We start from the raw sequence: 26,011 nt of genomic DNA, 5'->3' as shown, positions 1-26,011 counted from the left end.
GGCAGCAGTGGAGTTTAGCAGACAACCAATAAGGCAGTGTGCAAGAGCAGCAGGGCTGGGCACAGCAGAAAGAGCACAGCAAAGAGCAGGGAAGCAAAGCAGTGAAGCAAAAGCAGTTTGTTCACCTGCCTATCTCCTTTTATTGATGTGGGCTGAGGTCAATTGCCCTTTGGACACAGAACAGCCAATCAGGATGGCAGTTAGCCAAACCCTACCACATTAGGCAAAGCCACAGGCTCGCTTTTCCCTAATTTGGGAAAAGCAGGGGTCTTGCACTAGGCAGGCACAAGCTAAGTGTGTGTACCTTACACCACAGGACCCTGTGCAGGCCAGATTCTCTGGCTCCAGATTTTGTGTCCATTTCCCTTGTTCGCCTCTCTGGTGGAGCAGAACAAGATGCCCAGGCAAGGCAGGACATGTATAAGCCTGTTTTGGGCCTATCAGGCCTACCACAACGCAAATGCAATTATCTTTGCCTCTCCATGTGCCTCCAGCTCTAATTGGCCTGGTGGCCCTCCATTAGACACAGTCATGATGTCAGTGTGTTCCTGTACTGGGAAGCCTAAGAGTGGACACAGAATTGCATGTGTGATCTCAAGTGCCAAATGCCAGGGAAGGATGGCTTCCTTCACCTTGCTGTCTGCCCATATCATCATGCAATTGACATAGTCTGCTGTAAGGACTCACGGCTCATACTCAGTGAGCAAAGACTACTAAGGCAGCTCTAATGATTTTCTCAGTGGCTCAGAAGATGCGGGTGAGCTCTGGCCTGTCTTAGTCCCCTGTGCTACCTTCTTTCATTATTGTTCATCCTATCTTTTGGAGAGACAGAAGGAGGGAACTGTTGACTACTTGTCTGGCTGTCAGTGAAATTCACCTGCGCTGTTCTTGCTTTGATTTTTCATTGTTTAACAGTGGTTATGAGTGCCAAGCAAATGCTTGGTGTCAGCAAATAAGAATGCATATCCCCCTCAAAGAACAAGCATCACCTTGGTGTTCCTTCCCACTGAAATGCACTTTGATGACAAAAGCTTTTTCTTTTTGGCTTGGATCAAAAATAAGTATTTTAGGGAAGAAAAAGATCAGAGGATGCTTTGGGTTTTTTTTTAATCCATCACAAAGTGACAATTATTCCTTTTTACCAGAACTGTGTCAGACAAATATATATGCAAAATGAGATATCAAAGACTGTCAAAATTGTCATCAATCAAGTATGCTGTGTTGCAGCAACCAAAGCCAGTTTCTGGAAGGTAGAAGACAAGAAAGGGAATACAAATTAAGCAACCAACTATTTTACCTCCTCCAGATTTTATTCAGGCTATTGTACAAAATGGCTTTCTATTACCTGCAAGTGATTGCTTTCAAAGCCAGTTAGGTGTAAATTCAGGGAAAAGATGATGTAGCCCAAATGGAAATGGAAATCTGGAAATAAAGTTTTTTAACTGGCCTTGCAGAAGAAAGGAGCTAGGCAGCTGGTTTGGAAGGTTATTTTTGTGATCCTCTAATGTGACTGAGTACCTGGGATCTACAGTGAACTGTTAGTGTAGCAATTTGCAGATAAATGTTACAGTTCTGAAGATAGTTATTTTTTTAATCCTATCAAACTTAATTGCATTCAGTAATAATTGTGTTTGTTGTAGTATAGACTTTTAAGCATCTTAATCTTTAAGCATCTTGTAGCTCATTCTAGCTTTTATGTTTGGGAATTAAGAATGTAATTGGCTATATGAAAATTCACTGTGTTTATAAACAGTCATGAAACACCAACAGTGATGTCTCATCCAAATCATTTATGTCAGCATCTCAGTAGAATCAGGGTTTTAAAAAGCAGGACTTGCACAAATTCATGTAGTCGTGGAGGTCCTTGGAGGTTGTGTTTAGCTCCTCTCGTTGGGCTGTGCACTTAGCTATTCCACATTGTTTTCAAGGCCTGCATCTGTTTTCAGATGTTTCATACAGCACTTGGACAGTAGAAGATTTGCCTTTAGCTGTGGAAGTAGACCAGTGTACTCCATAAAAATGTTAAGTACAGGGTCTTCCTGTTGCTTTGAGGCCACTCTCGTGTTGACACAGCACACAAGTTTATGATTTTGTTTGACAATTTGTCAGTCTTAGCATCTAAGAATAGAGCACCTGCCTCAGATCTTTCCCAAAACCTGTTTAATTTCACCGCTTTTATGAATGTTACAGATTGTCTCCTGAGTTTATATTTAGTAATTCACAGGTATTGCATGCTTGCTTATTATTGTACCAGTGCTGACCCTTACCACTCTATGCTCTTCAGTATTTGCTTCTATCCCTCTTAAACTTTGTTTTGCCAAGCTTATCTGATCTGTTTCTCCGAGAAAACGAGTACATGAGTAGACAGCCTAGTAGCAGTTCTCTGCTCATATTGCTGTTTCACTTCCCTTTGAAAGTGAGAGGCCAGAACTGTGTACTGTATAAGTGCAAGGGTGCTGCTGGTACGCTCTTGAAAATGCATTCCAACGCTGTGGCAGCATCCTGCTAGTGGCTCATTCTGGACTGTCATCTTTGGGTTATAACATGATTTTATTTTTTCTTTTTTTACCACTTCCTACGATGAAACTACTGACTGTACAGTGAAGTCTTCAGCATGCAGCCATGCACAGTCACTTCTGTTACTATTAATGCCTCCTAAATGATTGGAAGTGGCACTTTCACTAAGCTGTAACTGCTTTCTCGACAAAGATAATGGAACATTTTGGGGGATAAAAGGTTGCCATTAAGCTGATTAAGTTACCCTGCTTCTCCTGATACTCTTCTTCCAACTCAGCAACGATTTTCTAGCAGAAGCACAAAAAGCAAGACACTGGCCCGTGGATACACCTCTCCTGTGCTCTGACCTATGCTTAAAGACTCTCCCTTTTTAGCATTATTCCGTTACTCTTCCTTACATCTGGTTTATGTTGCAGTTTTCACTTTATCCTGGATTGTTCTGAACTTCAGCCACAACTTGTCTTGTTTGTCACTTCCTTTTATTCTTGTGGCTTTACTATTTACCTTGACATCCTTAACTGATGTCTGGCACCTTGGCCAATAAGCTGCTGTTTTTTACTTCTATTTTCCAGTTATGATTGCACTTCCACCACATCTTTTCTATTCGTATAATGATTTGTGTGGACAAACTTTCCACTTTAGTTCCTTCACCTTGCTGGTCAAGACCTCTTGCATTTCTGTACAAATACTTCAGTTATTCCTCTCTGAATTCTCCCTGTCAAGTCAATTTCAGATGCATGTTTTCACTTCTGAAATCTTATTTTCCATCTTGCTTTTTCTAACAGAGTCACTGGAGGTGAATTGTTTGAAGATATAGTTGCAAGAGAATATTATAGTGAAGCAGATGCCAGGTAAGTAATTTGTTTTTCTGATGTTGCTGTTAACAATTCTAGAGAAGCTGCTTCTATATCTTGTGGTGTTTGGCATCAGTTTTGTTAGCATGGTGTGGGAGGTGCTAGGATTTGTGTTAGAGTACTCCTAGACTTGGAAGGGCACAGTTTGGTGTTTTGAGCTCACAATTGTGTGGTGGAGACCTTGTGTGAAATCTCAGTGCTTGCTGATCTGAAAAAGCTGACATTGGATCTCAGTTTGTTTAAAATCTTTATAAACTTGATAATTTGTTAAAATCTTCCAGTTTGTTCCTCTGCAAATGGGACACAACACTTGAGCTATCTCATTCTTACATTTGCTGATCAAATTTTGAAATACATGTTGGTCTGGAAGGAATTTGACAGAAATATCATTTTTGCTTTTGGCCCAGAAGTACTCATTTCCTCTTCTTATGTAAACATTTTTGTTGTGTTTCATCAATAAGCAATTACTGTGCATCTCATAGTCTGAGCTCAAATTTGAAATCCGTAGCAATTTTCTGCAAGTGCTTGTTGAAAAACTGGAAGAGTAAGTTGACAATTACCGTAATTTGCATGCTGACATAAAGCATCAGGGCCATTTTTCCATCTTAGAATCTGTTTGCCCTCATATAACATTAAATCTTAGACATTCTTTTATAATTATGAATCTTAATTGTGGTTAATTACTTTAAAGAAAACATATTCTACCACTACACTCTTTGCAGAAAATTTATCTCAAAGTAAATTTAAAATTCCTCCTGGTTTTATGTGTTCCTAAACACACACCACTGTTGTTATGTATTTAGTGCATGTAATTTTCACTTACTCCTCTACATTTGGAATTAATTGGCAGAAGAGCAGAAAGCATTAAATGTCCTTAATAGCAATGGTAGGATAACAATGAACAGACAAGAAGTTACTCTGGATATTAGGAAGCTTCCACTGTTCAGTGCTCTTACTAATTTCTGTAGCAATAATAGAAACCAATACTTTAGGCATTTAAATATGGAAAAACACCTAACAAAACACACTGTGGAAGAGAAAGCTAAATCAGTAATTTAGGTGAGACAGAAGAAGAGGAGCTAGCTGTGTTGTAAAAGAAGTCTGAATGATTTTTTTTGCCTGCTGTGTTTCAAGCAGCGTTTCTAAGACTGATGCCAAAGGCCAGCATATGTTGTCATTGTGTGTTTCTAAGATGCTTGTGATTTTAAATGAAAAACTGCAGTATGTCTGGTTGTGTTGTTTTTTTTCTGTTGTAGAATGATGACAATTGGAAGGGGCTGTGCATATATATATATGCACAGAATATATATATATGTGCATTTTATATATGCAGTAAAAACTTAAGTGAAATAAGTAGTTGTCATGCATCTCTGTATTTTTATGTCTATCTCTATATATGTATATTTATACCTGTATCTATATAGTGTGTGTGTACGTGTGTGTGTGTGTGTTTATCCCTATAGAAACAGTTAATAGAATTTGTAGATGCATATCCTAGGACTGTTAATACTGGTCTGCTCCTGCAAGCCCTTACTCAGGCAAGTAGTCTTCACTCACACAAGCAGTCCAGTTCAGTGAGTTGTGAACTACTCATATGAGAAAGGGTTTTCAGGCTTGGGCTCCAGTTACTGATTTATGACCATTCCTTCTGAGTTCCATGGTCAAAAACCTTTTGGATGAGCAGTATCAAGTCCTTGGCCCTTGACTGCTGTGTATTACTTACAGTCACTGGCTTCTGCCACAAGGATATCTTTTTTAAAACTTATTTATAAGCTCTTGTGGTGCTGAAAAACATCTGAGAAAAGCTCTAGTGCTCTAAAAGATGAACGCTTCACTTGTGCTTTTTGGCATCTTAGGCTGGCCAAAACTTGCAAACCTGGGCATAGAAAAATAAATGCTAACTGAATTATTGAAAGCACCAAAATAAAACATTTGTCTGCATTTTTAATGTGAATTTCCATTTCACCTAAACCAGTGCTTGATGGTATTTTCAGTGAAGATGCATGCCATCCTTTTGAATTACTTGGCTTTGTTCTGCTAACAGTTTTAAAGAAACCATTAGATTAAAAACAAAAAGTTTTGTTTTTCCTTAGCTTTTGACTATTTTTGTTTCATTTGTTTTCTGTCTTATTTCATTCCTGAGTGTTTTCTTGTTTCAACACATGTTGCAACATTAACTTCACTGTAAAGATTTAAAGACCCAAAACCGTATCACTGATTGTTTTATTGCCTCCACTTGATTTTTCCTCTAGCAGTTTTTGGAAACTTCACAAAGCTTCCATACTGCTGAATGAAAATACAATCTAAGAATTCTGTGTCCTAAGTGTCTCATGTGCCATGTCAAATGTCTTTTTTCTTTTATCTCTTTTAGTTCAGGTTTGTTGGTTTTTAGTTTTGCTTTGGTTTTTGTATGTGTTAGAGATGGAAATATCTCCATTACTTAACATTGTTTTTTTCCAGTTCAGTGTGCAATCAAGACTTGTCAGGAGGTGTAAAACTGGTTTTGTTCTTTATCCTTTTTTTGTTTTTTAAGTTTTATTTTGTATTTAATGTGATTATGTGCCTTTAAAATGTTCTCCCTTCCATTCTGCCCTTGTATCTTTGCAGTCATTGTATACAGCAGATTCTAGAAAGTGTTAATCATTGTCATCTAAATGGCATAGTTCACAGAGACCTGAAGGTCAGTATCTGGTGCCCATCAATTGGATATAAGAGTTTGGGGTGTTGTTTTTTTCTGCTGGGTAGGGGACGAGGGTGGGTTGGCTGTGATGTTCCCTTGCCTATCCTACTCACCCTCAAAACAACTAGAGGAACAAGTAGTGCATGGTGCCTCTTTCCAGTTTGCAAGTCTACAGGCCTAATATACATCATGGCAAAAGGGGGAATGGTTGCCAAACAAACTGTCTCCTTCCAAGGCACTGGATTTGTCCCATGCTGTCCAACGTGTCTGGTGCCCCATTCAGGCTGTCCATGTCTCGCTGTGTATGCACATGGAGGTGAACTTTGGCTGTGATGTATGTCAGCTTGCAGATGTAAACCTCTTCTGTCTGAGAGCCGGGGTTGCAGTAGCAGAACAATCGGTCCGTAGAGTATGACGAACCCTCAGGCAAGTGATGCTCGCTGCCAGCTCTTGGGCTGCCAGCAGTTAAGCCTTTACCTGAAACACCTGGCTGGGAGTGGGCTGGGTTTGTGCCCTCAGCAGCCACTACAGTTGCTGACTGAGCAACTGCTGAGGGTAGGAAAGGAGGAAAAAGTACAGGGAACGCCAAATATTTAATATGACCTTGTCAAGGAATTATTGGCAACATTTGGATGCTTTCCCCTAAATTTTCTTTCTCAAATTAAAATCGAACAAACAAAAAACCCCAAAATCAACAACAGCAACAAAAAAACACCCAACCCAAAGCAACAAAACCTCAAAACCAAACCTAACAAAACAAAAAAGGGCAAAGCGAAAACCAAAAACTTACCCAACTGAAAATTTACACCAAATAACCCCAACCTGAATTAACCCCCAAACCAGCCGTCACCCCGAAGCACGTCTCCGAAGTGGCCCCTTGTCGCCGCCGCCCCCAGCGTGCGGAGTCCCGCCGGGGCCGGTGCCTGAGGCCGTCGTTCTCTGCGCGGGGCGGAGCGGGGAGCGCGGCGCTTGCCCGGCCCCGGCCCCGCTGCCGCCGGCGCTTGGCTGCGGGCGGCGGGTGCGCGCCCAGCACTAACCCGCGCCCCTGGTGTTTGCATGCAGTCATTGCATTCAGCAGATCCTGGAGGCTGTGCTCCACTGCCATCAGATGGGCGTTGTCCATCGCGACCTCAAGGTGAGTGTGTGCTGCTGCCGAGCCTTCCGAGAGGGCAGTGCCCCGCGGCAGACAGAGCCCTCAGCACTGCAGCTGGCCATCGGTTTCCTTCTGGGTTTTTTCCTGTTAATTTTCTCCCTTCGCTTTGCTTGTGCGTAAGAACGAGCTGCTGGCATTCACTGGAGAACATCTGCTAAGGGCTTGCCAGTAGATGGCTGTCCAGCTCGGGGCTCTGAGGACAGCAGGGTCTGCTGGCACCCACAGAGTCCACAGGCAAGCGCTGGCAGCGGCAAGGAGAACAAGGGTCGCTTTTCAAGCCTTTGGTGTGTTTGTCAAATAGACAGTCTTCCTCTGTGTCATTCAGAGCTTTTGGGGCAGGGCGAGGAGGGAACTTTCCATCTCTCATCACACAGTCCTTCTGGAAAGCACACCAGCATTTGCATGTCACGCCAGTGATGAGAGGCCAGCTGTTGTGAGACTGCTGGCACAAAGACCTCTCTTTCCTCCAGATGATGGCTGGGCTACAGAACATCTTTAGAAAGCAAGACTTCCTGCAGTGTTCTCACCTGAGGAGTTGAGTTCCTTCCAGACAGTCATTAGCATTGGGATAGAAGCTTCAGAATGAAAACTGTTGTGTTGAAGAGAGCATTACCTCTTTCTTAACCACCTACATGTGCAAATAGCTGGAGATGGCTGCTGCAGAAGTGCTCTCTGCAATGAAAGTGTTGGCATGGACAGAAACAAGTAAAGATCATTTCCTTTTACTGGGAAGCTGAGAGAAACAAGTCCATCTCTAAGCTGATAGGAAACTAGCCTTGTGAATAAGGGAGAGGACTTGATTTGGGCACTTGGGCTTCAAGATCTTCCAGCAGAAGATTGTTATTTTGAAAGTAAATGGAAGTGCACTATCCAAAATATCACATCCCTTACAAAGGCAGTGGGACACAGCAGTTCCTACTGGCACAGCTGCTCTGTCTCTTGTTTTCCTTTCGGAATGAGTTACAAGGAGCAGGCATTTCTTCCCAGGACAGGAGGTTTCTAGTGGTTATGATTAGTAATAACATGGGAATTGGAAGGCTGTCATCTTTCTTGCCATGCTTTGCTCCTAAATAAACAACTGTTACAGTCACTAAATTAATAAAGTCTGTTGTTGTCCTGTAGGAACATAAAGGGTCATGCTCAGAAAGCTGAGAGCATGGTGGATTTCAAAGCTACACAGGCAAAATTCTCTCCATGTTGTGCTCCTGGATTTTCTCATGTCACGGTTGTCCAACAGGAGACTGACGAGTCTCTGTCCAATCCATAAATCTTTCATGGTAGCCAGATAATATGAGACAGGTTTAAATCAAAGGATGTCAGCTTTGTCCAGCTGCTCCAGCAATTCCTGTCCTCAGGGCTAGCATGAGCAGAGGCTAAGGAAGGACCATAGCCATGCAGGCTGACAGAGCACACAGTGCTTTCTAGGACTTTTCATAGTCATATAAACCAACCAATATAAACCAAGAAGTGCATTAAATGCAGCTGTTCCCTGCTCCAAATCATGCATGGACTTCTTATTCTGGCAAATCCCAGATGAAATGGGAAAAGGGTGTGAGAAAAAAAGATACTGCCAAGTTGTAGAGTACCCAGTTTAATTTCTGGATTTGAACAATTCAGGAAGCAGAAAACCATCCTGCTTCAGTTACTACTTTGTGGCAGAAGAAAAAACCCAAAGAATGAAATAAAAGACTCTGGTGAAATCCTAGCAGGACCTTCTGTGCCAAAAAGAAGATGCCACGATTCAGGGCAAGAACTACAAGACATGTAGAACATGGTTATGGCCTGGCATGGGATCCTTTAACCACAAGAATTGATGGATTTTTTTTTTCCTGATAATTCAGACCACAACTTAATGGAATGTCTGGGGGTAGGGAGGGTAATGAGAGGAGATATTGGACAATCTAATTGTATTGAACTTCCATTTTAGCATAATTTAGTAGCAAGCAAAGAAGAGCTTTTGCAGCCTCTTAGGACCTGTGGAAGGGCTGTAGCTATTCTGCTTGTATAATCCATGGTGTAAGTCAAAATGGTGGTAGGTCCTAGATCCAGAACATACTAACTGGCTAGTGGCAATGTCTTTAATGGATGGGCAAAGTGTATTTCCATGTAGGAATTGCAGTAGTCTTGGCAAACGGCAGCGTTGCTCCTTTTATGCAATCCATGATTATGACCCTCTTGCATTCCCTCCCCAAAGCAGATACCCTGGTTACATTCAAGAAAAAATACACAAAGGCGTAAATAGTCAATCTCTAAGAACTCTAAAGACCTTCAGAAAACTAAGGTATAAATCACGTTAATTTAACTGTAAGTAGTTCTAGTAGTTAATTCTGCCATTCTTCATGCCTGGCTGCAGCCACTCTACTAGCAACACAAGGTGACACTATTGAATCCAGAGTAGGAGGCCTGAGTGGCCCACACTGAGCTGTTAATGTTTTCCAGGTAATTGCAGTTATTCTGAGTTAATGCAGGATGATTATCCAGTGTGCCTGTCATCACCCTGCAGTGGCAGCTGCCTAGTCTTTGAGCACACAGTCCCACACAGCACTGCCCAGAAGGCTCTTGTCTTTGGCATAGGGCTGGGTCAGGAAATCACAGAATGTTAGGGGTTGTAAGGGACCTCGAAAGCTCATCCAGTCCAACCTCCCTGCTGGAGCAGGATCACCTATACCAGATCACACAGGAATGCATCAGGGCAGGTTTTGAATATTTCCAGAGAGGGACACTTCTCAACTGCCCTGGGCAGCCTGTTCCAGTGTTCTGTCACCCTCACAGTGAAAAAAGTCCTCCTCGTGTTTAAATGAAACTTCCTGTGCCTCAGATTCCACCCATTGCCCCTTGTCCTGCCATCAGGCATCACCAAGAAGAGCCTGGTTCCATCCTCATGGCACTCACACTTCTACATATTTATAAACATTGATGAGGTCACCTCTCAGTCTCCTCAAAGCAGCAGAGCCTCGGCTCACTCAGGCTCTCCTCATAAGAGATGTTCCATTTCCTTCATCATCTGTGTGGCTTTGTGCTGGACTGTCCTTCTTGAACTGTGGGGCCCAGAACTGGACATGACACTCTAGATGCAGCCTCTCACCAGGGCAGAGTAAAGGAACAGGAGAACCTCTCTCAACCTACTAGCCACACTTCTTTTAATACACCCCAGAATGGCTTTGGCTCTCCTGGCCCCAAGAGCGCATTGCTGGCTTATGATCAGCCTCCTATCAACTTTCAGTGTCCATTTGAACGCCCTCGCCTATGTCAGTGGAGTACCTGCAAAGCAAAGACACATCATGAAATAAAAAAAATGATAAAATTCCCAAGGAGAAAAAGAAGTCTGTGAAAACCCAGCAGCAGCAAACAGTGACTTGCTGTTTTGAATGGAATCAGGTGTTGCAAAGTGGGTCACGCTTGGTGGGTTAGCGCTTGTATTCCCACCAAGAGCATGAGGCCTTGTGCTGCTTTTGGCTTGCCGAAGGTCACAACCAAATAGGATCATCCGTTGCTGTTAAGAGGTTTACATAAGAAGTGCATTCCAGGAAGTCATTACTGTGAACTTCTCTCACTCCCATAGGAAACCTTCAAGAGCTCTGTGCCTGGATGTTGAAATCAGTGTGGTTAAATGATAAGTGGTGTGACATTGCTTATATCAGTGTTGGTGAACCCGAAGAGTCATCAGTATTCAGCCAGTACTTCATCTGTTGTAGTCAAAGTGGTTCCTGGTAATTTAAGTGAATATAAAGGTTATGTTTTATTCTGAGAGACCTTAATCTCAGTTTTTACAAGTGTGGAAACATAAGATTGACCAAGTAACTATTGATGAAAGGTTTAGCCTTTTAATGCTGTCTTTTCTGTGACAAAGTAGCAAAATGATGAGTGAGAAAATGGGGTTTTTAAGATGCTCAGAAGGCATTGCTTTGTAATTTGGTGAAAGAGGAAAAACACCTTTTAGACTAAAGCATTCATCAAGGCCAGTGGTGTTAATTAATAGAAGTATCACAGCAGTTGAAGTCTTAATTAGGCTCAAGCATGTTTCACTAGATACTTGGCAGATGTATTAAAGATAGCCTTTGCTGAAAGAAGCTTAAGATCTTAATTGTTTCCAAGCTCAGTACCTGCATGGGCTTAACTGCAATCACCTAAATAGTCCCTTGGAAGCCTGTATGATTGTTGCTGGGTTTAAAATTAAATACACGTTGAAGAGTTTGCAGCATTGGGTCCCCAGTGCCAGACTGCATACAGTGATAGATCACTACAAAAATTGCTTCTGGAAGTGCCACAGCAGTACTCTTGAAAGTGAGGGCTTGTTATGTAAAAACCTGATGTAAAAGTAATGAAGCTAGAAAAGCAAGAAATGGCCTTAAAACACTTCAGACGTCACAGCTCTCTGAAGTAATCTGCTGAGTTCTATGGTATTTGGTACACTGGGAGTTAGTTAAAAGTTCAAAGAATAAAGTTAACTTTGGAGAATTTGCATTTGATGTATTTGCTAAATGAAGGTACGAGGATCCATTATGAACAGTAAATTAAACATCATTGTTACCTTCAAATCCCTTACCTCTGGTTCTGTGAGTGTAGTGGAGCGTTTGATTTCAGGTGTGACCAACATATCCTGCAAAAACAGCAATATGGGAACTTTTGCAAGCTTAAATTGTTGTTTGTGATAGGTTCTCTGCCAGCACAAATGTGGACGTGCTGCTTTTGCTGAAAGATTTGCAATGTAAACACACCTGCCTTCTAAACACAAATACAATAATGCCTGTTATTGTTAAGCTGTCATGCAAAACGTATTTGTGTTTGACAGTTCGAGATGCCTGAACCTGCAAACTGTGTAGGTTAGACTAGCAGTTAAAGAATATGAGTCTTTTGGGAGTATTCTGCAGCATTTTTCCAGTAGTGAGCTCCCAGGTGTCCCTGAACTGTCCTGTCACACAAAGAAGTGTCACAGTTCCATATGACTATTTTGGTCATCCTCCTTCTCTGGCACATCTGCACACTGTCCTTAGGCTTGCTGTCATGGAATCATCAAGGCTGTTTACAGGCCTGGTGCTTCTTCCCAGTAGGAATGGAAAGTACAGTTTTTTGCAGTTTGAGAACACACATGGGTAGATTCTCTTTCTCACTCCTCTAAGTATTTGTTCTTTTCCAGACTACTATAACTTTAAAAAAAAAAGTGAGAACCTGTCTAAAATATATTTATTTACCTTTTCATCTCAATTTTTTTCTCTCTCTGAATAAAGCCTGAGAACTTACTTTTAGCTAGCAAATCCAAGGGAGCAGCAGTAAAACTGGCAGACTTTGGATTGGCTATAGAAGTCCAAGGAGAACAACAGGCTTGGTTTGGTAAGTAAATATTTTTTCTTCTCACCATTTACTCAGTGTAGCCATTAAGCTTTGCAAACCAGCCAGCTCTCTTCCTCACCTGAAACATGCAGCTCTGTGACTACTTGCTCTGTAACCTTAAGGGTTATTTTCTTTTAGTTCAGTCTCCACAGCTGACTGTACTTCAGGCCTTTTTGTCCAGAAGGAATGTTATCTTTGGTTGGCACTGAATTAAACAGAGCTTGGCAGCACACCTTATTAAAAATAAAATAAAAGAACAAGAAACAACAGAAAAATAAACCAACTTAATCTCCAAATTAACAAACAAAACCCAAACCAACAGTCACTAAAAAAACAAACAGAACAGAACCAAAGAAAACAAAAAAGTGCTAATTTGAAGCTAGCTAGAATGTTTTGGTGAGAAAGATTAGATCACAGGCTGTGAAAGAGAAACAGTGGTGATGTCTGCTTCACTCATAGGCTTGCTGAGATGTATAAGAGCAAGAATCCAAACATAGATAAAGGAGTTGCTCTTTGCCCAGGCTCTGGGCTGCATTTCTCTCTAAACCTCACCCTCCATCTCTCTGATTAATCCACTTTGCTTCCTAACTCCCCTGGCTGATCTCCATTATTCCTTGGGGCACAAGGCAATGTCTAGGGTAAGGTAGGGGAGTGGGAGAAGGTGGAAAGGTAGCTGGGAGTCCCTCCTGGGGACTCAGGTTTCTGGGAGGGCTGTTGTGTTTCTGTATTACATTTTACCTTGTCTATTTCTGTCTATAACTGTATATACTGTAAATATCTGCTTGTATATTGAGCTAAGCTGTAAATATAAGCTTCATTCAAATTTCCAGAGCCAGATGAGTCTAGTCTGGGTGATTTCCAAAGTGTGTGGGGGGTGGGTAACACCCAAACCATCACAAAACACTACCTAAAAAAACCCAACCAAATAATTTTAATTAAAAAATCAAAACCCAAACAACCAAAAACTTCCCAACACTTGAAAAGTGACCTGTGGCTCTGTTTCTAGATCTCAGAACTTGCTTAGACATGTGCCTCTGCCTCAGCTTCCCCTTCACTAACTAGCAAAGATAAATCTCCTTACCAAATGACTTAAAATAAATCAGCAAAGGTCTCTTCTGCTGCCACAGCTGTGTTCATACTGGGGATTTTGCCAGCACAGCAGTACTGGTACAAAGCAGACTGGAGACAGAGGGGTTTTTAACTGATGCTTCTAGTAAATACATCTTTACAAGTGTCCCTTTTGCATGCTAGTGTTAAGTGCCATTGGCATTTCTTGCCCCTGAAACTTCAGTTTCCTGGTTGCTGGCTTGTCCTAGATTTTGTCAGTCTCTAAGTTTGACTTAGGTGCACACAAGCACCTACTCCCCCTCTTTCCTCTGTGTATATGCAGGAAGCAAATGCATAGGTGTGATGGTTTGGGGGTTACCCCGCCCCCCCACACTTTTGAATTTGCCCCAGCTAACTCAGACGGACCCTGGGAATACAGGTGAAGCAATTTATTTACAGCTAGCAGAATTTACAAGCAGCTATTTATAATATATACAGTTATATACAATTATATACAGAAATATACAAAGGATAAACAATACAAAAGCACAACTCCCCTCCCAGAAACCTGAGTCCCCAGGAGGGGCTCTCAAACCACCCCAACACCTCCCCCCGGCCCTCTCAACCTTACCCCAGTTCTCAGGAAGAAAAGAGGTGCAGCCAAGAGGTTAGGGAGCAAGGTTAGTAGGAGCAGGGTTAATGAGATGTGACCAGGTCTAAGGCAAAGGCAAGAGAGAGAAACAAAATGGAGAATATTTTCTTCTTCTTCCCAGAGTTCTCAGCGTGACTGTGAGAGAAGTTGACATCAATTGTTTTTCATTTCACTGCCCATTATCTAGTTCTGTTACCAAAACATCCCAGCTTGCTTCAAACTAGCACAATCCACCCCTTGTCTACTTCGCTCAGAGTATCGCTGAGAATTATCCAATCTAATCTAAACCAATATTTTCACTAAAACAATATATACAAGTTCAGTTCACACTTCAATCAGATGTAGGTGATTCAAAAGCTCAGAACAGGGACTCCCAGGTGATGTTGGGTTTGTGCTCACGTACTGTAGATTCTATCGTAGATTCTCTCAGTGTTGGGCGCCGATGTTACCTAGAACAGAAAAACTCCTAACAGCTTGAATTTAAACTCTCTCAGCTAAGGTTAAATTTCTCTGTGGAATACACTAGATTTCACCATTCTCCTGCATTACCCAGTATGTATGACCAGGACCTTCAGCAGAAACCACTCCTCGGACAGGTTTCCCTTCGCCCGAAGGAGAAAATACCCAAACAGTTTTCCCTAACAGATTTTTCTCATGTACAACAGGAACTTTATCACCGTCTACTGTTTGGACCAAATCTGATTGTGCAGGTCCTGCTCTATTTACTGAACCTCTACTATTTACCAACCAGGTAGCTTGTGCTAAATGTTTGTCCCAGTTTTTTAGAGTTCCACCCCCCATGGCTTTGAGGGTGGTTTTCAGCAAACCATTGTAGCGTTCAATCTTCCCTGAAGCTGGTGCATAGTAGGGTATGTGATAGATCCATTCAATACCATGCTCTTTGGCCCAGTTTTTTACAAGATTATTCTTGAAATGAGTGCCATTGTCTGACTCGATTCTTTCTGGAGTTCCATGTCTCCACAAGATCTGTCTCTCCAAACCAACAATGGTGTTACGTGCAGTAGCATGTGGAACTGGATAGGTTTCCAACCATCCAGTGCTGGCTTCTACCATTGTTAGCACATACTGCTTGCCAGAACGTGATCTAGGTAAAGTGATGTAGTCAATCTGCCAGGCTTCACCATACTTGTACTTTGACCATCTATCACCATACCATAAGGGCTTGATTCGCTTAGCCTGCTTAATAGCAGCACAAATGTCACAGTCATAGATGACTTGGGTGATAGCGTCCATGGATAAGTCAATTGACCTATCGCGAGCCCATCGGTATGTTCCATCTCTGCCTTGATGTCCAGATGAGTCATGGGCCCACCGAGCTAAGAATAGTTCACCTCGGTGTTTCCAATCAAGGTCAATGTCAAGTTCAGAGTTGGTATCAACTTGAGCAATCTTAGCAGCTTGATCTGCCTGCTGGTTATGTTGATGTTCCTCAGTAGCTCTGCTCTTAGGCATGTGTGCATCTACGTGCCGCACCTTCACTGGAATTTTCTCCAGCTGTGCATCAATGTCCTGCCATAGATCAGCACACCAAATAGGCTTTCCTTTCCTCTGCCAACCATTCTTCTTCCAGTCCTTCAGCCAACCCCATAGAGCATTGGCTACCATCCACGAGTCGGTGTAGAGGTAAAGGATAGGCCAATTCTCACGTTCAGCCACATCAAGAGCAAGTTGAACAGCTTTTACCTCAGCGAACTGACTGGATTCTCCTTCTCCATCTTTCGTTTCGGTAACTCTCCTGGTTGGACTCCAAACTGCTGACTTCCATATTCGCTTGTTCCCAACAAGACGACAGGAACCATCTGTGAACAAAGCATAGTTCTTTTCCTGATCAGAGAGATCACTATAGGGAGGAGCTTCCTCAGCACGAGTTATTTTCTCCTCTGGAGGTTTGGAACAGTCTGTGCCTTCCGGCCAGTTGGTGATCACCTCCACCAGACCAGGTCGGTCAAGATTACCCATTCGTGCTCGTTGGGTTATCAAAGCCATCCATTTAGACCAGGTTGCATCTGTGGCATGATGTGGTGATGAACCTTTGCCCTTGAACATCCAGTTAAGAACTGGCAGTCTAGGAGCTAAAAGCAATTGTGACTCAGTTCCAATCACTTCAGAAGCTGCTTTCACTCCCTCATAGGCTGCTAGAATCTCTTTCTCAGTTGCAGTGTAATTTGTCTCTGAACCTCTGTAACAACGTCCCCAGAAACCAAGTGGACGACCACGTGTCTCATTTGGAGCTCTCTGCCAAAGACTCCAAGTTGGACCATTGTCACTGGCAGCCGTGTACAGAATGTTTTTAATGTCTGGACCAGATCTCACAGGTCCCAGGCCCACTGCATGGACTATTTCTCGCTTAATCTGATCAAAGGCTGCTTGTTGTTCAGGTCCCCACTCGAAATTGTTTCTCTTACGAGTCACATCATGCAGAGGTTTGACAATCTGACTGAAACCAGGAATGTGTAGTCTCCAAAATCCCACCACACCAAGGAAAGAAAGTGTGTCCTTCTTACTGGTGGGAACAGCCATGGTAGAGACTTTGTTGATCACATCCTGAGGGATGTAACGGCGACCATCCTGCCACCGCACTCCCAGAAACTGAATTTCTCTGGCAGGTCCTTTGACCTTGTCTCTCTTAATGGCAAAACCTGCTTGCAACAGAATGTCAATGATTTTGTTACCTTTCTCGAAGACTTCCTCAGCAGTTTGGCCCCACACAATGATGTCATCGATGTACTGGATGTGCTCTGGAGCTTTACCTTTCTCCAGTGCATTATGGATGACTGAGTGACAGATGGTTGAGCTGTGTTTCCACCCCTGAGGCAAACGATTGAACTGGTACTGGATTCCTCTCCAGGTGAATGCAAACTGAGGCCTGCACTCCTTTGCTATGGGAATAGAGAAGAAAGCATTAGCAATGTCTATGGTTGCATACCATTTAGCCTCCTTCGATTCCAGCTCGTACTGGAGTTCCAGCATGTCTGGCACAGCTGCACTCATGGGTGGCGTCACCTCGTTGAGGGCACGAAAGTCAACTGTCAGTCTCCAGTCGCCCGTAGGTTTGCGCACAGGCCAGATGGGACTGTTGAAAGGTGAATGAGCTTTCTCGATGACAGCCTGACTCTCCAGTTGACGAATCAGCTGATGAATGGGCAACAAAGAGTCACGGTTAGTTCTGTACTGCCTATGATGAACAGTTTGAGTTGCAATTGGCACTTCCAGGTCCTCTATGTCATGATGTCCCACAACTGCAGATTCATCAGAAAGTTCAGGTCTAACAGACAATTTCAATTTATCATCCTCAATCTCTACAGATGCTATTCCAAAAGCCCATTTATGACCCTTAGGATCTTTGAAACAACCTTGTCTCAAAAAGTCAATTCCCAAAATGCAAGGCGCATCAGGACCAGTTACAATAGTATGTGTCTTCCACTCTTTACCAGTTAAACTGATCTCAGCCTGTATCTTAGTTAACTCTTGAGATCCACCAGTGATTCCAAAAATAGAAATGGACTCTGTCCCTTTGCAATTTGATGGCAATAAAGTACACTGAGCACCTGTGTCAACTAAAGCCCTGTATTTCCGAACTCTTGAACTGCCAGGCCACCTAATGAATACATTCCAATAGATTCGGTTCTCTCCACTATCCCTTTCCTCCTCCTGGCTGGAGGCAGGGCACCCCTAATGCTGAACATGGCATATAGGGTGTACACAGTGATTGGTGTTGTTGTGAGAGGAACTGCAACTGTTGGAACAATTGCAGTTGCTCTCAGGAGCTGAAGAAGTGACAGCTACTTTTCGGGCATTGCTGCCTCTGTTTCTGCCACTCTGCAGTTCCCTGACTCTCTTTGAAAGAGCTGAAGTAGGTTTACCATCCCATTTGTTCATGTTCTCACCGTATGTGTCACGCAGAAGTATCCACAGTGACGCACGTGATTGCTGCTGTCTGGGTGGAATTTGTCTCCTCCTGGGCTGGAATTGCCTTGCAGGAGGTGGGCGTCTGTTCCTGACGGCAGAAACATGCACCCATTCAGATGATGCAGGAATGGTATCTTTTACCAGATTAGTAATGTTTTTGAGATCCTCCTTCAGTTCTTTCATGGTATCTTTAAACTCTGTAGTCATAGTCTTTATGGCACAGATTATACCAGAATGGGACAAGCTGTCCTCAATCTGCCTGAGCTGGTCAGTGAATTCACCAACAGTGAAAGATCTTCCATTATCACTCCTTGCTAGAAACTTACTGGCCAAGATGTTAGCATAGGATGAAGGAGCAAGCTTAATCAGCTTCTTCATGAGACCTGTTCCCAAAGGAATATCATCAGGCTCATGAGTACCATGATCTCCATAAAGCACTTCCTTCACAGCAAACTCCTTCAGAAGCTTAATTCCCTGCTCAATGGTGTTCCACTTCTTGGCAGCCCATGGCAAATCATCTCGGGAAGGATATCTCATAGCCACAGCCAACAGAAGGCGTGTCCACAAGCTAACCCTACCAAGAGGACTTGCTAGGTGTTTGTCCACTCCACTCTCCTTACTGAGTGGTCCCAGCTGCTTGGCAGACTTGTCTCCTACCTGCAGAGCATTAGCACCAATGCCACGGCATCTCACTAGCCAGCTTAGGATTGGCTCACCTGATTCCCTTGTGTATTCCTTCCTAACTTCCCTGACCTCTCTGAGTGGATCCTTGGAGCCTTGGATGTCATCTTCCTCCTCCTCTTCCTGTTGTTCTGGTGGTGCCAGGCCTAACACAATCTTCCTCATAGCATTCCTAAACTCATTGGAACCATCCTCTCTCCTGGCAGCTAACCTCACAGCACTCCTCTCACTTGAGTATTGTTGTCTCAGCACATCTACAAGGTCTCGCAGACTAACTGCCTCCTCTTCCTCCTCTTGCTGCTGATCACCAGAGGTCCCCTGTCTTACATCCTCCTGCGAACCACTCTTTGTTTTAGCTTTTGCCTTAGCAGGTGCTAGAAGGGCCTGAGCAGCAACAGACTTGGATGTGTCTGCTGGAGGATTTGAATCTTTAGGAGTCTGACCCGAAGGGTTTGAATCCTTAGGAGTCTGACCTGGAGCATTTGTATCCTTAGGGGTCTGACTTGGAGCTTGTGAGTTCAAATCTGCCTTGCTTTTAACAGGAGGATTTTGGTTCTGGTCTGCTGGCTGGGGGTTCGAATTGGCTGAGCTGGTGTCATTAGTATTTGGACTGACTGGGCTAGCGTTACTAGCACTAGTAGTAGTATTAGCATTAGTGGGATTATTTGCCTGTCCTCCTGGGATGCCTGCCAACCCTGATTTGTTTTGATTGTTGCTAGGAACATTCTGAATTTGGGTACCTGCCTGTGCTCCTGAGGCTCCTACCCAACTCTGTGGATTGTTGTTGTTTTTGTTATCATTGTTTACGTTAGTGGCGGGAACATTGGCTGTGTTCCCAGCACTTGGAGAAGGAGGGGCAGAGGCTGGCAAGGGGGAAGCCGATGACTGTGTTCCCTTGTTTTGCTGTGAAAGAGACTGCTTCTGAGACACAGAATTTTTCCTAGCTCTTACAGAAGCTGGTTTTGAATTTTTCACCAATAATGCCAAAATTAATATGAATATTAAAATCATAAGGCAAATATTAAAAATTGTAAGAAGAAAAACAGTTTTACATGAGCATGTACCTATGCAAACAGTTGGAATTCCTGTCTTAGGCTGAATAACTCTCATTAGAGCCATATTTAAAGCAGAATTTCCATTGATTGTCACATTATTGACCAGAGCTCCTGTAACGTCCTTGGTAATATTCTCAGAGATATTAAAACCAGCATAACCAAGAATCAAATCACCCCAGCTCCAGAACATATCTGAAACCTTAGCTTTAGCCTTATTATAAGCCAGATCAATGAAATAAGCAACAATTTGACCTTTTATCCAATTAAATGTCAAGAAAACAAAACCAGACCAGAGCAATGCACCAACCAAATACAATAGCTGCTTGATTAGCTTCATCTTAATTCCCAGAGCTAATTTCCACTCACTAAAATCTCTAGCCCCACATTGGGAAAGCCAATTAAAAATGTGATGGTTTGGGGGTTACCCCGCCCCCCCACACTTTTGAATTTGCCCCAGCTAACTCAGACGGACCCTGGGAATACAGGTGAAGCAATTTATTTACAGCTAGCAGAATTTACAAGCAGCTATTTATAATATATACAGTTATATACAATTATATACAGAAATATACAAAGGATAAACAATACAAAAGCACAACTCCCCTCCCAGAAACCTGAGTCCCCAGGAGGGGCTCTCAAACCACCCCAACACCTCCCCCCGGCCCTCTCAACCTTACCCCAGTTCTCAGGAAGAAAAGAGGTGCAGCCAAGAGGTTAGGGAGCAAGGTTAGTAGGAGCAGGGTTAATGAGATGTGACCAGGTCTAAGGCAAAGGCAAGAGAGAGAAACAAAATGGAGAATATTTTCTTCTTCTTCCCAGAGTTCTCAGCGTGACTGTGAGAGAAGTTGACATCAATTGTTTTTCATTTCACTGCCCATTATCTAGTTCTGTTACCAAAACATCCCAGCTTGCTTCAAACTAGCACAATAGGGCCTGGTAGGCTGATGGGTGGTTTCCAGTTAGGTGCTTGGGTGACTGAGAAGTGAATTAATAGTTCTGTGTGTCCCTGCCCAGTTGTCAAAATATTTTATCTGAGTAACTTCTCTGTCAGTTGAAAATACCAGAAAACTATATTCTGAAGCACTTTAGAATGCAACTAGAACAAAAAAAAAGGGGGAGGGGGGGAAGGTTGACTACTTGAGACAGTCATCTACATCCATATGTTTCTGTAACAGTACAGATTACCTGTCCCAGCTGCTTATGTTTCTGTCCCAGAGGTGACTGCCCCTTCACATCTGCCAAGTAAAACTGCTCCTAAAAGCATTCTTTGACCCACTGGTGTCAAAGTGAGCTAGCTCATTAAAAATGTACAGTCATTAATAAATGAGAAACTCATCTGGTAGATCATGGAAAGCAAGGTAAAGGGTAGTTAAAAGCATCTGGACCCTTGCAGAATAGTCTGAAAAGGGCTTTTAATCCACATCTTACAAAGAGTGTCTCTTACATGTCCAGGATATGAGGATAGGGGGTAGCGCATTAAACGTTGCACACTTCTCTACACTTCCATTAAACTATTCCTTTGAGTTTTGTTAATTAAAAAATAAATGCTAATTGCAGATTACTTGTTACACTTAACAGATGAAAATGATGAAACAGATTTAATACTGGTCATTTTTTAGACATGTACAAATGTGGTGTGTCCATGTCACATACCACCCTCTTTGAACAGATGTGAAGCATGGGACAAACTTTACTGTAAATCTCAAGGGAAAAATACAGGATGAAATAGTTATAGCAGCTGCCTATTCTCACACAGAGCAGCTAGAAAGTGAAGTTAAAAATTGAAGAAATTGATTGTGAACTTAGGATAAAAGCACAAATTATTTTGCCCAGGCAGTGGGTCGAGAGGTAGAGTATTTGAAGTGTAGGCTCTAACTAGGTGTGGATGCACAAGCAGTACCATTGGACATATGTTGGTGGCTTTATAAGCTAGCCTGTTGTTTTAAATCCCAGCCTTTTTATAAATGGATTTCAGTAATCCACCGAAGAGGAGATTGCTCTTGCACATTAACAAACAGACCAGTACAAAAGGAGTGGAACAGAAAAGACATTAGATCTGTTACAATGACAAAAGCATCAGGGAAACAGGAAACGTCTCAAGATAAAAATCAGCAGAAGGAACTTGACTTCAGGGATGTTTTCTCTAGATGATGCATCTGTATAGATGCAGGCCATGCAGTGGAGGTTGCAGTTCCCCATAAAATACTGCACTTCAGATTTTAGTCATTTAATTCTTGTGAAGTACTTGGTTTACACTCATAGCATCAGGAGACTGCCAGGATGAGCTCAGTGGAGAGGAAATTGAATCGAATGTCTTCGACATATGTACGTAAGGAAGAGGTAGCCTGGCAGACAGATAATGGAAAGTCTAATGCAGGTCTGTTTTACTTTGTGGCGTTCAGTAAGGTCCTGTAGTTGTTCTGGAGCTTCCTCTGCAAAACCTTTCAGTAGTGTTCTGAGTGCCTTCTCTCGTCTTCTTTAACATCACCCGCTTTAACAAGGCAAAATGTGAACTCTGATGTGCTCAAAAGAACTTTAACTTGCTTCCTTCCAAAAGATTTTTCTGCTTTCCACTGGATTCTGCAGCACTTAGTGACTCATGGCTCTGCTTCTAATTATAGCTCTGCATCAGTATGTTTTTCTTTCTTTTTTTTTTTGGGTGTAGTCCTCTGGTGGCGTGGTTGCTTTCTGCTCCAACCATGGCTGTGCCTCAGCAGGAAACTGGCTAGAGTTCTGCATGTTTGGAGACAACAGAATGCTTTCCTGGTTTGTCAAAACAAACCTGTTCCTTGCCTGTTCATAGAAAGCATTCCAGGACTGAGCTGGAGCACCTCACCCGGCTAGCAGGTGCTTCATGGCCTAGGGAAGTGTCACAAATGGGCTCCACCGACTCACCGGGGCAGGTGACTCATTACCCCAAGCTGGAGTAGGTGGCTGGGTTGCACTTAACTCACTGCACCTTTGAAGCCCTTTGAGTAGCTTCCCTGAATTAGTTTGCTAGTTGCATTACATTTGGATTATGTAGAGTTAGTTTTCCAGATCCTGCTGTGCAGGAGGAGAAAGCTGCTGCTGTGGGGAGGCCTGTGGATGTGGTCTATCTGGACTTCAGCAAGGCCTTTGACACTGTCCCCCACAGCAAACTGCTGGCTAAGCTGTCAGCCCATGGCTTGGATGGCAACACTCTGTGCTGGGTTAGGAACTGGCTGGAGGGCCGGACCCAGAGAGTGGTGGTGAATGGTGCCACATCCAGCTGGCGGCCAGTCACTAGTGGTGTCCCTCAGGGATCAGTGCTGGGCCCCATCCTCTTTAACATCTTCATAGATGATCTGGATGAGGGCATGGAGTCAGTCATCAGCAAGTTTGCAGATGACACCAAGCTGGGGGCAGATGTGACTGAGTTGGAGGGCAGAAGGGCTCTGCAGCGGGACCTTGACCGCCTGGACAGATGGGCAGAGTCCAAGGGGATGGGGTTCAATAGCTCCAAGTGCAGGGTGCTCTACTTTGGCCACAACAACCCCATGCAGAGATACAGGCTGGGGTCGGAGTGGCTGGAGAGCAGCCAGACAGAGAGGGATCTGGGGGTGCTGATTGATACCCACCTGAACATGAGCCAGCAGTGTGCCCAGGTGGCCAAGAGAGCCAGTGGCATCCTGGCCTGCATCAGGAATGGTGTGGTCAGCAGGAGCAGGGAGGTCATTCTGCCCCTGTACTCTGCACTGGTTAGACCACACCTTGAGTACTGTGTCCAGTTCTGGGCCCCCCAGTTTAGGAGGGACATTGAGATGCTTGAGCGTGTCCAGAGAAGGGCGACGAAGCTGGTGAGAGGCCTTGAGCACAGCCCTACGAGGAGGGGCTGAGGGAGCTGGGATTGTTTAGCCTGGAGAAGAGGAGGCTCAGGGGTGACCTTATTGCTGTCTACAGCTACCTGAGGGGTGGTTGTGGCCAGGAGGAGGTTGCTCTCTTCTCTCAGGTGGCCAGCACCAGAACAAGAGGACACAGCCTCAAGCTGTGCCAGGGGAGATTTAGGCTGGAGGTGAGGAGAAAGTTCTTCACTGAGAGAGTCATTGGACACTGGAATGGGCTGCCCGGGGAGGTGGTGGAGTCGCCATCCCTGGGGCTGTTCAAGGCAGGATTGGATGTGGCACTTGGTGCCATGGTCTAGCCTTGAGCTCTGTGGTAAAGGGTTGGACTTGATGATCTGTGAGGTCTCTTCCAACCCTGATGATACTGTGTGATACTGTGTGTGTGATACTGTGTATCCTGACTCTCAGCTGCTTGCTCTTACCCCTTGCTGCCACGTTCTCCGTATGTTTTCAGCAGACTAGTCGTTGGAATTGTTGTTCTTGGGAGGTATTATAGCAAAGATGTAAAACTTCAACTGTTTAATATGGTGTGCTAGTTTATTCTGCCATTTTAGTTCGTAATCTGTGCATAAGTGCTGCCAAAAGGCTGTAAGCCTACCAGTGGGGTGATGAAAGCCTAGGGAGGTCTTAGAGCAGTAATCTCTTTTGTTGTGTGTTTAAGGTCCATCCCTCTGCATTAATTCAAGTGTATGTTGTGGGATTATAGTTAACCTTCAATCCAGGTCTGACTCACCATTTCTGAAGTTAAGCATATATGTAATCTTTCAGTAAGAGGGTTTGCAAAGTGTAAGCTATTTAGGCTGAGTAATGTGCCATGTCCTGTACCCGTGGCACCACTGCACTCAACAAAGCACGGCATTCTTCTTAGGTCTCTGGCTACCTAAATACAATGATAAGAGTACAAGGTGATTCAGGCTTTTCTAGACTCTGTACGATTGCAGTTTTCAGCTTTCAGAGTTGTTTTAGCTAAAGAAATTACTGCTGTTAGCAACAGTTTTCTGCAAAGTGCACCCTTGTATTGAGATCCCACTGACCAGATACAGAACTGCTTGATGAATAACAGTTAAAAAAATGCAGTATGCTTTTGATTTTTCACCAAAATCATGACTATGCTTTTCTGTGTTTGCTTCAGGCCCCAGATATATGGGCTAATAGCGTGCCAATCATTTCTGCTCAAACCCATTTGTTATCTTCATCAAGAGATAAAGTTAGGCTTCAGCCTTTCGATACCTGAAGGGAGCCCACAAGAAAGCTGGGGAGTGACTTTTTACAAAGACTTGTAGTGATAGGACAGGAGGGAAGGGATTGAAGCTTGAAAAGGGGGGATTTAGACTGGAGATTAGGAAGAAATGTTTGACAGTGAGGGTGGGGAACAGGTTGTCAGGGGAGATTGTCAGTGCTTCCTCCCTGGAGGTGTTCAAGACCAGGTTGGATGAGAACTTGAGCAGCCTGGACTAATGGGAAGTGTCTCTGCCCCTGCTGGGTATGGGTTTGGAACTGGATGATTTTGAAGGTCCTTTCCAACCTAAACCATTTTATGATACTTGCTTTAAAGTTTATTTTCAAGTGATGCATAATAGTGTTTATGGAGCCGTGGTAAGTTTCAAGCTGTAACAAAAAGCTAAGACAACTTTACCTACCCTTCAAATTGAACACAAATACTCATGTAGAGCACTAAAGCCAAGAAGAGATGGGAAACATCTCTATTTAAAGCATTTTTCAGTCTCTCAGAGGAGCATAAGATGTGTTTCCTGTCTGATAAGTATTCCTTAACAATTCATAGCTCTCATATCAGGAGACTACAAACCCCAAGCTTATTTTTTCATGAAAATGTTTTATCTGTGTTCTCAGTAGAATACACACCGTGTGTTCCTTCTTCCCAGCCTAAAGTGATTGCCAGGAAGAGGCCAAAGGCACCATCTCTCATGAGTGTTGTGGAATCCAGTGTGGTGCTATTTCAGAAATTACATGTGCTCCTTCAGGAAAGCCACCCAAGTCTTACCTTTCAGGAGTTCCTATGCATTTATTTTAGACAAAGTTTTAGGCACATTTGTTTTAGTTCTGCAGGCCAGAAGTCTTATGGCTCTGGTGAGACCTCACCTAGAGTACTGTATCCAGCTCTCAACACAAGAAGGAGAACATGGACCTGATGGAGCAGGTCAAGAGGAGCGCCACAAAAACAATCAGGGGGTTGGAGCACCTCTGCTACAAAGACAGGCTGAGGGACTGGGCTTGTTCAGCCTGGAGA

At 43.5% G+C, this 26,011-nt stretch overlaps 1 protein-coding gene across 19 annotated transcripts in view; it reads left to right on the top strand.

The window, feature by feature from the left end:
- CAMK2D (calcium/calmodulin dependent protein kinase II delta) overlaps positions 1 to 26,011 on the top strand; it is a 150,596-nt gene that overhangs the window by 83,223 nt on the left and 41,362 nt on the right. For 11 of the 19 annotated variants that reach the window (XM_064149834.1, XM_064149850.1, XM_064149838.1 and 8 more), the window contains exons 6-8: positions 3,303 to 3,368; positions 5,979 to 6,051; positions 12,433 to 12,535. In XM_064149834.1, the coding sequence (XP_064005904.1) occupies positions 3,303 to 3,368; positions 5,979 to 6,051; positions 12,433 to 12,535 (242 nt within the window). Of the gene's footprint in view, positions 1 to 3,302; positions 3,369 to 5,978; positions 6,052 to 7,113; positions 7,187 to 12,432; positions 12,536 to 26,011 lie in introns of all 19 variants that reach the window. The other 8 variants (XM_064149835.1, XM_064149851.1, XM_064149840.1 and 5 more) reach the window with 1 other exon arrangement.

The sequence above is a fragment of the Pogoniulus pusillus genome, chromosome 10 (assembly GCF_015220805.1).
Source record: "Pogoniulus pusillus isolate bPogPus1 chromosome 10, bPogPus1.pri, whole genome shotgun sequence".
Lineage (NCBI taxonomy): Eukaryota > Metazoa > Chordata > Aves > Piciformes > Lybiidae > Pogoniulus > Pogoniulus pusillus.
The sequence above is the reverse complement of the archived record's forward strand: the minus strand, read 5'-3'. Positions and strand labels throughout refer to the sequence as shown.